General features: G+C 39.1%; 1 protein-coding gene across 1 annotated transcript in view; it reads left to right on the forward strand.

Annotated features, from left to right (window-relative positions):
- The first annotated feature begins 1,698 nt into the window (after nt 1–1,698).
- The window catches only part of DCP1B (decapping mRNA 1B), a 62,862-nt gene continuing 54,308 nt past the window's right edge, over nt 1,699–10,252 (forward strand). Inside the window, exons 1-2 of the mRNA XM_007937027.2 lie at nt 1,699–1,848; nt 9,077–9,117. Of these exons, the coding sequence (XP_007935218.1) occupies nt 1,699–1,848; nt 9,077–9,117 (191 nt within the window). The remainder of the gene's footprint in view (nt 1,849–9,076; nt 9,118–10,252) is intronic.

The following is a 10,252-nucleotide window of genomic DNA, read 5'->3' on the forward strand; positions in this document are numbered from 1 at the left end:
CTGGGTCTCACAAGTTTTCCACTTTTGACAGAGTGCAGTCTTACCATTTTTCTATTGCTCTGTATTAGTGGAAAATATTTACTTCCTCTGAATAGTTTCTACCTTATGTACATTCTGGCTTTTGCAGGTTTTTCTGTTTACTCCAAGAGCCCTGGTGGCTCTGTAGTTAAGTGCTTTACTGCTAACCAAAAGTTTGTTGATTCAAATGTTCTTCAGGAGAAAGATATGGCAGTCTGCTTCCATAAAGATTTACAGCCTTGGAAACCCTAAGAGACCATTCTATTCTGTCTTAGGGTTGCAATGAGTTGGCATCCACTTGATGAGAACAGGTTTGAGTTTTTTGGTTTTATGAGTTATTTTTGTTTTGTGTTACTGTATACTTTGATATGCAGAAGTATGCAGTAAAAGGATACATACTTTCCATTTTTTCACACATATTATTAAAAAGAAGCATACTCAAGGATTGAGTTTGAATAAAACTAAAATTTTTTACTATCATAATTTTTACTACATTGTCCTGCAATCATATGGCAGTGAAAAATATGTTGAGTATTAGTGCAGGTGAGTGCCATCCTCTTGATTTTCATGCTAAGGTATCAGCACTTTAACCCACCATTGCTTCTATTTTTAATAAAATACATTTTATTGAAATATAATTTATGTACAGTGAAATACAAAAAACTAAAGTGACATGGGTCAATGCATTTTTTTGCAGTATTTCTTCCCCTTACCCCTCCCCCATATGTTTCCTTCCATATATTAACTTTTCCTTGACTTTTTACAGTAATGAACTAATAGTATATTTGTCCTTTTGTGATTGACTATTTCACTCAGCATAATGTCCTCCAAGTTCATCCATGTTATGCTGTGTTTTGCAGATTCTACATTATTCTTTAGTGTTACACAGTATCCCATTGTCCCGCTATTGCTTTTGTAAATCTCAACACAGTGAAAAAGTCAAATAATGTCTTCGCATTGTTTTCATGTGGCAGAGCCTGGCAAAGAGTCTCAGGAACCCTCCTAAGGGTTCCATAGACCACAATTTGAGAAGTACTGGGTTTTTGGCGCATACAGAAATCACACTCTCTTTCCTTTCTGAGTTATTCATGCTTGAGGCTTATTTATGATTGTTAAGTTTGACTACTGAAACGCCAAAGGAAAGAAATGCCAAGGTGTCAAACACATTCAAGAGATAAAGCTTAAAATAAAAACAAAACAAAACACCAAACTCACTGCTGCCGAGTCTATTTGACTCATGGCGACCTCTCCTTGGGTTTCTGAGCCGGTATCTCTAAGGACGTAGATTGCCCAATTTTCCTTCCAAAGAGTGGCTGGTGGGTTTGAACCACCAGCCTTCTGGCTAGCAGTCAAATGCTTTAGGCACTATGCCACCAGAGCTCCCAGGGTAAAGTTCCAGCAGGAAGAAAATCACTCTGAGGGGGGAGAAGGAATTCAGAAGGCAAGCTTGGGCTTGTCGTTGCCAGTGGCAACAATCTTCACAGAGAAGCCAAGCTGTCATTGATTAGTAATGTCTTCCATCCGCGGGCGGGAGGAGAAGGCGGGGGCAGTGGCTGAAGAAGGAAGGCCTCCCCGGACTTTTAGTTGGGGTGTTTTGGGTTGCGAGTCAGCTCGCTCGTTCTGTGATCTATTGTGAGTGGCTTCCGAGAGCCCCATGTTGATGTCGGGGAGGGAGGGAAGATGGCGGCTGTGGCGGCGGGCGGCCTGGTGGGGAAGGGGCGAGACATCAGCCTAGCGGCCCTGCAGCGCCACGACCCCTATATCAACCGCATCGTGGACGTGGCCAGCCAAGTGGCTCTGTACACTTTCGGCCATCGGGCCAACGAGTGGGTGCGTGCTAACGCGACGGGGCGGTGCAGAACTGGGCTGGGTGGGAAGCTGGGTTGTCAGATTCCGGGCTGAGAACCCGGTGAGCGGGAGGAGAAGCTGACGCCTTGGAGGTGGTTGGCGGCGGATCAGGGACCTGAGAGCAAAGTTGTGGAAATCAGAACCCCTGAATCCGCGCCGTGGGGAAAGGGCTGGCCGATCTGTGAAACCACCTGAAATTGGGGAAAAAGGCGTAAATATCTAAGATACCCCAAGTTGGGAGACCAGACCAATCGGGTACAGGACCCAGAGAGCTGAAGGGAAGAAAGGACCTGGTGCCTTCAGGCCAGAAGACTGGTGGACTCCAAGAAAATAAAGCAGAATTTTGTTACAGTAAAAGTGGCTAGAGGAGGCAGGGACAGGGGACGAACAAAAGAGGAGAGTTCTGGTTGTGGAACATCAGTCTTAGATGGGACAAGAAATCATGCCTTGATAAAGGAGATAAATCTGAAGTAAACTCAGGTAACATACTAAGAGAAGAGCAAAACATTGGGAAGTAGAAGACAAAGTAAGTTGAGACTAATACTTAGAAGGAGGCTAACGTTCTTGGGAAGATTATTACACCACAGTCCACCAAGATCAAGGTGAATTTGTTATTTCCATTCGGGAGCTGAATTATTTTAATGTTCTTCTGAAAGCAGAGCCCCAGTGAATAATAATGGAATGAAATTTAATTTCCTCACAATCAGAATGGGACAGGAGCATAAGACACTCAAGGAGACAGGTTGCAAGTGTTTTTGTAACCCACCCATTTGAATGTAGAGAGATGTATTTTTTCCCTTCTTTTCCTCACAGTAGTTTTTGTCCTAAATAATATTCAGCTCTCCATTGTATAACCACTCACCAGTTATTTTCAACAAATTACGGAATAGTCAAGAACTGAGCCTAGATGAATGGATCACAGATGAATTTGAGAAGCATATTCTCCATGTCATTAACAAACACCAAAATTTAAGGAAGGAAAATCCATATTGAACAGATTTATATTTTTAACACCAGCAAACATTTCATTTATATAGCCTACTCTCAATATAGATCATTAGCAGCCTGTAATAAAACGAATTTTTTAAAAAATTAGAATAATTAATACAAAAATAAAAAAGCAATTCCTAAAATGGGAGAGGAGGAGAATAGATCTGCCCCAAGTTCTTAATTGAAGAAATTTACTGAAATAGGGCAAAGAACTGAGCTGTTTTCTTAGTAGCCATCATGGAGAGTTCTTTAATATTCATTGTTCTACGATAGGCCGTGTACCACTTAATCAGGAGAGAAGTTATTTGTTCCAGCTTTCAGAGAAATTTGTTTCCTGGGTCTTTATATATATAAAGGACATTGAGCAACATAGTGGACAACCTCCTCAGGGACAATTAAAAAATATAAAGATACTTTACATATGGCTTTTATACTGCTCTATAGGAAATGCCAAAGGCATAATGTCATAATTCAGTAAAGGAAATTCTGTAGTAGAGAGAAAGTTAAGGTTCAGGGATGTATATAGTTCTATAAACCAGTTTGAAACTAGAATAGAATGAAGAATGCTGAAACACTGTTATACCATGAAGTAGAGAATTCCTTTTGAATAACATTTGTTTCCTGTAACTTTTTGACAGGATCCATGTGATAGATACCTGCTAAAATAGTTACAGAGTTTTATTAGACACCCAGTGGATACCATCTACTAAAGCCTCATCAAAAGGTAGAAGTGTCACAGTGCATTATTTACAGGAGTTGTTTCCCTGCTTCCTGAACTTGTTGCCTTCAGATAGGGCATAATTCCTTCAGCAAAAGGTCATTCTTTCAAAGTGCTAAACTTCAAGGCTGTGATAGCCAGAAAAAAGACCTAGTTCAGCTGCAGAACAGATGCTGGGAGCAGACAAAAATTGTCACCGTCTCCATATGCCATCACTCGAGGATGGAGTCTTTTGAATATAAGGCTAATGAAAGTATAAAGACATTCTTGAGAATTGAGGAGAACGTATTGTAGGAAGGCAGATAGATGTATTACCTGAAAATAGGTGAAGAATGACATGAGGCCTTCAGAGGAGGAGGAATTAGGAATGAAGGGTGGACAGAGAATGAGCTGCTTTATAGAAGTATTAAAGATTGTCTTGAATGCAATAGGAATTTTAGAGTTAGACCTGCTCCCATTGCCAGGAAAGACTCCAGAAAAATCCCATCTATGTTTCAATTAAAGAGTATGACTGTCATTTTCACAAGAGCTCTAGTGGTGCAGTGGTTAAGTGCTCAGTTGCTAACTGACAGGTCACCTGTATGAACCCACCAGTGGCTCCACGGGTGAGAAGACATGACGATCTGCTCCAGTAAGATTATAGCGGTTGTCATGATTGAGGGAGGTGGGGCTGTTATTACCATATAGAGGATAGAAGCCAGGGATGGTGCTAAACTTACCATAATGCACAAGACAGACCCCATAACAAAGGTTTATCCAGCCCCAAATAACAGTAGTGCTGAGGTTCAGAGACTCTGCCTTAGAGTGACTATTGGCCTATTTCTCGCTAATGGTTTGCTAACTTTTCTATGTATTAAGATCACTTGGAGATTTGAAAAGTGAAAGCCACCAAATCAAGATCTCTGGCTATGAGGCCCAGGCATTTGATATTTATTAAAAGCTTCATAGGTGACTTGGATGCTACCATTGAGAGATACAGATTTAGAAGGATAAATAGAAACCTTCTGTCATTATTTTTACTTGCAATAATCAGTACAATTTAGTTTGCTTCAAGTCGTCTCAAAAGTATTAAATGGTGTGTTAAATCCCAATAAGTTGCAAAATGGCACTATTTTATATTGTTGTTATTGTTATGTGCCATTGAGTTGGACCAACTCATAGCGACCCCTCCTTGGGTTGCCAAGGCAGTATCACTACGGAAGTAGATTGCCCCATCTTCCTTCCAAGGAGTAGCTGGTGGGCTTGAACCACGAGCCTTCTGGTTAGCAGTCAAGTGCCTTAGGCACTCTGCTACCAGAGCTCCTGCACTATTTTATATTCCACTTTATTGTTTGAAAGGAGCTCTGGTGGTGTAGTGCCTAAAGCATTTGACTGCTAACCAGAAGGATGGCAGTTCAAACCCATCAGCCGCTCTGCAGACAAAGACTGGGCAATCTACTTTTGTAAAGGTTTACCACCTCAGAAACCCAAAGGGGGTTGCTGTGAGTCAGAATCAACATGATGGCAGTGGGATTTCTGGTTTATTATTTGAACTGCTTATTTGTTTATCACTAGTGAGATTTTATAAAGAGTGTGATAGAAAATAGTAGTTTAAGAAAATAAACTAAACCTAGCTACCCTTCAGGTCTGGAACTGAACCCACTCCTGTGGCTTCTAACCAAACAAAAGACAGGCAAATGATCTGAACATTTACTTTAGGTAGATACACTCCTTGGAAAGATCAATCATGGCAAAATAGAAGGGCTGTATATGCACAGGGAGACTGCTGGGGGTGGGAGTCAGGAGTGCATGGGAGGGAAGGACACAGGGAAGAGGTAACTATGGAGAGGAAGTGGGAGAGAGCTGTTGCCTTGTGGGATATTGCAGTCAATGTCATGAGACAAAGTGTATGTGAACTGCTATATGGAAAATGAATTTGCTTGTAAACTTTCACCCAAATCACAATAAAAATTTTTAAAAAAATAAAATAAAATATATATCCCAGGACTGTAAACATTAGGAGGATCTAAAGAAATTTTAAGTATTACTCACATCCCAACCCTGGACTTTGCCCAGAAAAAAAAAATTATCTTCTTGCCTGAGAATAACTGTAGTAGGATAGGGCTGTTTTTGTTGTTATGTGCCATCGATAGTAGGACCAGGAAAATGCATGAATTTGAGCTGTTTCAGTCACGCTAGAACAAATTTACATTTCTAAAGCCTCCTTATCTAGGTGTCACAGAACATGAAAATATGGGTCTGTGTTTTTGGGGTTTTTTTTAATCAAAAGGCATGGGTGGTATATAGACTGGTTATCTCTGTTCAGTGGAGAAACCAAGACATAAAATAATAAGCTAATTAGCCCAATATGATCTGGGGCAAACTTCACTCCAAGTCCCACACTGTAATAACTGAAGCATAATTTCTTTTATTATATATTTAGTGTATGTAATACAGAGAAACCTCTCAATTTTAATTCCAGGAGAAATATGTCTTATTTTCTGACTCTGAATTTTTCAATAGTAAAATACGACATTAAAGTATTTTTTTTTAATTAAAGAGAAAGGAATTTCTGTTATTACTTCATCAAGGAAAAAAAAGAAACAATTCAAAAACTATTAGCTTTATGTGTGCTGGTACATTCACACATCCATCATGGGCAGCTCTGAGATTAAACAGTCTAAAGGCAAATGCTGGAAAAGAGGAAAGCATTTGGCTTGGTAGCATGTGATCCTGACAAGACACCTAGGGACTTCTGGTCCTAGTTCTATCACCTGTATTTTGGCTTCAGTTTTCCATTAATGTGATGGATATATTAAATATTTCATTTTTGTAAATATGTTCTAAAAGGTATTGTGGGCTGGCAAATATTTGCCATGTATGCCAGTTAAACTTTAGGGATACCTACAGATACTTAAGATTGTGTAGCATTTACTGGAATTCAATAGCCATTTTCTCAATGATTAATAAATACTGTCATGGTCTGTATTTAAAGCAATTCTTGGCACTTAAAGTGTGCCCAGGATATAGATTTTCCAACAGGTATGAATTACCTTTTTTTTTTTTGTACAAAAAAGAGTAAGAAATAATGTTTCTTTTCTTTTTTTTTTTTTTTTTCATTTTGACAGGGTATTATTCAAAGCATAGTGGCAAATGAATCACAGTTGAGAAATAAGGATGCTTTTCACAATGTATAGGAGTGATTTATGTAAATGCCATAGTGAACCTAGTTTAAGGATGGAGAAATTTTAAGAACCCTTACTTTCTTACCTGTGCTTATGTTGTTGTTGTGTGCCGTCAGTCATCCCTGACTCATAGCGACCCCTCCTTGGGTTTCGGAGGCGGTATCACTACGGAAGTAGGTTTGCCCAACCTTCCTTTACCTGTGCTTATGTATTAGAGCAAATACTGGCTAAAATTTAACTGTTAGGGACTGTTTATTTCTAATAGCATATTCTATAATAATTAACATCTTGAGGTTAAACATATTGTTAATAAGTAATGATGTTTTCCAAAGTCTTTATTCTTAACAAACAATGTTTGATGATAGTTTGGCCACAGCAGATTTTATTTTCATGATTCCTAATTAGATCCATGGGAAGAGAATATGTTATTGAACTAAAGCAATGGTTCTCAAACTGGCACACATTAGAATCTAGAAGGCTTAATAAAATACAAACTGCTGGGCCCCACCCCCAGAGTTTCTGATTCAGTAGGTCTAGGAGCTCTGGTAGCTTAGTGCCTAAGGCACTTGACTGCTAACCAGAAGGCTGGTGGTTCAAACCCACTAGCCACTCCTTGGAAGGAAGGTTGGGTAGTCTACTTCCATAGGGATACCACCTGGGAAACCCAAGGAGAGGTCGCTGTGAGTCAGGTCCGACTCAACGGCACTTAACAACAACAATAACAACAACAAGGTACCAGTACCAGTTGCTGTGGAGTCTATTCTGACTCGTGGTGACATCATGTGTGTCAGAGTAGAATGGTGTTCCATATGGTCTTCAATGGCTTGTTTTTTGGAAGTAGATTGTCAGGCCTTTCTTGTGAGGCACCGGGGGTGAACTTGAACCTCCAATATTTTGGTTTGCAGTTGAGCTTGCTAACTGGTTGCACCACTCAGGAGCAGCAGGTCTAGGGTGGGTCTAGATAATTGTGTTTTCAAAAAGTTTCCAGGGGGTGCTGATGTTGCTGATCTGTGAATTAGGACCACTGAAAACTGCTCAGAGTACTTGAGCATGTGAAAAGACGATGCTTTCAATTGTTTCTGTGTCATTTAATAATTGTTTTAATATTACTTCTCCTGACTTAAAGAATGTATTAATGTGTTTTTTTTCCAAAAAAAATTATAAAGTGCTTAAATTTTGAATGATTATATTAATGATAAAATATTGGGGGTTTAAATAGAATGCTGAAATTAAACTGTATAAATAGCAAAAGTAATTTTAAATTTTGAATTATAGTAGTTTAATTACTATTTGGAGTCCCTGGATAGTGCATGCAGTTAACATACTTAGTTGCTGACCCAAAGGCGCTTCAAGTCCACCCAGAGGCACCGTGGAAGAAAGTCCTGGCAATCTACTTCTGAAAAACCAACTTTGTGGAGCACAGTTCTACTCTGACATACATGGGGTCTCTGTGAGTCAGAACTGATGCCACTGCAACTAATTAATTACTAGTTAGTCAAACAAATGGGTACTTATATGTTTTTAGTTTGCTTTGTATTGATGACCATTTTCATCAGGGCCTGGGTTCCTGCCTTTGGAGAAATGGAAAAGAAACCTAGACAAATGAACTAACTGAACTATCATTTTTTATTTTCCTACCCTGCTCAGGCAAATTTCTCAAGTCCTAGCTTGGTAATACTTCTGCCTAACTTTATTTCAACCATCTTAGATCAGAACTTGACTCTAAATATTCCACACCATGTAGGTGATTTATCAGATTGACAACTCTACAGTGTTATTGCCCTCTTTCATATAGTAGTCAGACAGAGTTATTGGCAGATCATCTGTTCTCCTAGGTGATAGGATATGTCAAGAGAAAAATGAACCCAGAAAATAAAAAGAAGGATAATGAAATGCAGACAAAAGTGATTTCTGCACCTTGCCATATACCCAATTCAAAGGGTGGAGGAAAAGGCAGCACACTTATTATAATCTCTTCCTTCTAATGAAATCCATGGAGCACATTCAGCTATTTTCTTATTGTTTTAGTCAGAGGTGTGTTGCCATCCCTGCATTTGGTAAAGAGAGATAATGATAGTTTATTTTGTAAATGACAAAAGGAGAACAGCTGCCTCCTGCTGCTTCATGAGCAGTGCCACAATTATGGCAGGGAACCTGCTTTCTCCTTTTCCTAAGAATAACCCCTTATGTTGCATATATTTGGCTCAGTGCAACTTCTACTTGAAACTAAATATAATTCCTACTTACTCTATAGGAAGTTTGTGTCCTCCAACTCCTGTGACTCTTTACCATTAATGAAGATAAATATTTTGCTGTGTATTTTGTTTCTGTTTTTTAGGAGAAGACTGATGTGGAGGGAACTCTATTTGTTTACACAAGGTAAGAGTATTTACTTTTATAAAGTAACTAACAACTTTTGAAGTAGTATTTTAACTCAATTGTGCCACTATTCTTCAAAAGCTGCTTTATTTCAAAGAGAAGGAAAAGAACTGAATCTTAGTTTGAAATTATTAGCTAACCTAAGGAAGAGAATACTGTGTAATAACCCTGGTATATTCTAGTGAATAATACTTTAAGAATATTTAAACCTCAATATAGACCAAAAAAAAAAAAAAAAACCCTCACTGCCATTGAATCGATTCCAACTCACAGTGACCCCTGCTGGGTTTCCAAGGCTGTAAATTTTTAAAGAAGTAGATTGCCCCATTTTCCTTCTGTAGAGTGGCTGGTGGGTTTGAACTGCTGACCTTCTCATTAGCAGCCAAATACTTTACCTACTATGCCACCATAGCTCCTTAAACCTCAATATGTTGTTGTTGTTGTTTGCCGTCGAGTCGGCCCCTACTCATAGCGACCCCTCCTTGGGTTTCCGAGGCAGTATCACTACACAAGTAGATTGCTCCATCTTCCTTCCGAGGAGTGGCTGGTGGGTAGGTTAACTTACATCTTTGACTGCATCATGTTTACAATAACCCCACTGCCATCGAGTCGATACAACTCCTTGCAACCCTAGGACAGAGTAGAACTGCCCCATAGGGTTTCCAAGGCTTTAAATCTTTAAGGGAGCAGACTTAAACATAGGTTTGGCAGATGATATTTCTATATATATATTTGTATGTGCTATCAAAACATCCATATATATAAAACAGAGAGCAAAGTTATGATAACTTTTTAGTCACAACTAAATACCTTAAGGAATGAGTTGCTGGGCCTGCAGGCTTTGGACCATGGTTGTGGGAGACATCAAGGCAGACTGCCTTATATTTCTCCCACAGAGTGGCTGGTGGATTTGAACCACTGACCTTTTGGTTAGCAGCTGAATGCATTAACCATTGTGCCACCAGAGCTCCTATATAAAATAGTAGAACTAAATATTTATATTTTGAAGATTCAGATGAAAGATAGAAAGGTCTTGAATATAATTCATTGGCAAAGAGCCAGTATTGCACTATTAAGAATATTAGATTATTTAGTCGATATTTGGAAAAGGGTTTTATTGGTTAACACACCCCTT

The sequence above is a fragment of the Orycteropus afer genome, unplaced genomic scaffold, assembly GCF_000298275.1.
Source record: "Orycteropus afer afer isolate SDZICR_OR568_19922 unplaced genomic scaffold, OryAfe1.0 scaffold00040, whole genome shotgun sequence".
NCBI lineage: Eukaryota > Metazoa > Chordata > Mammalia > Tubulidentata > Orycteropodidae > Orycteropus > Orycteropus afer.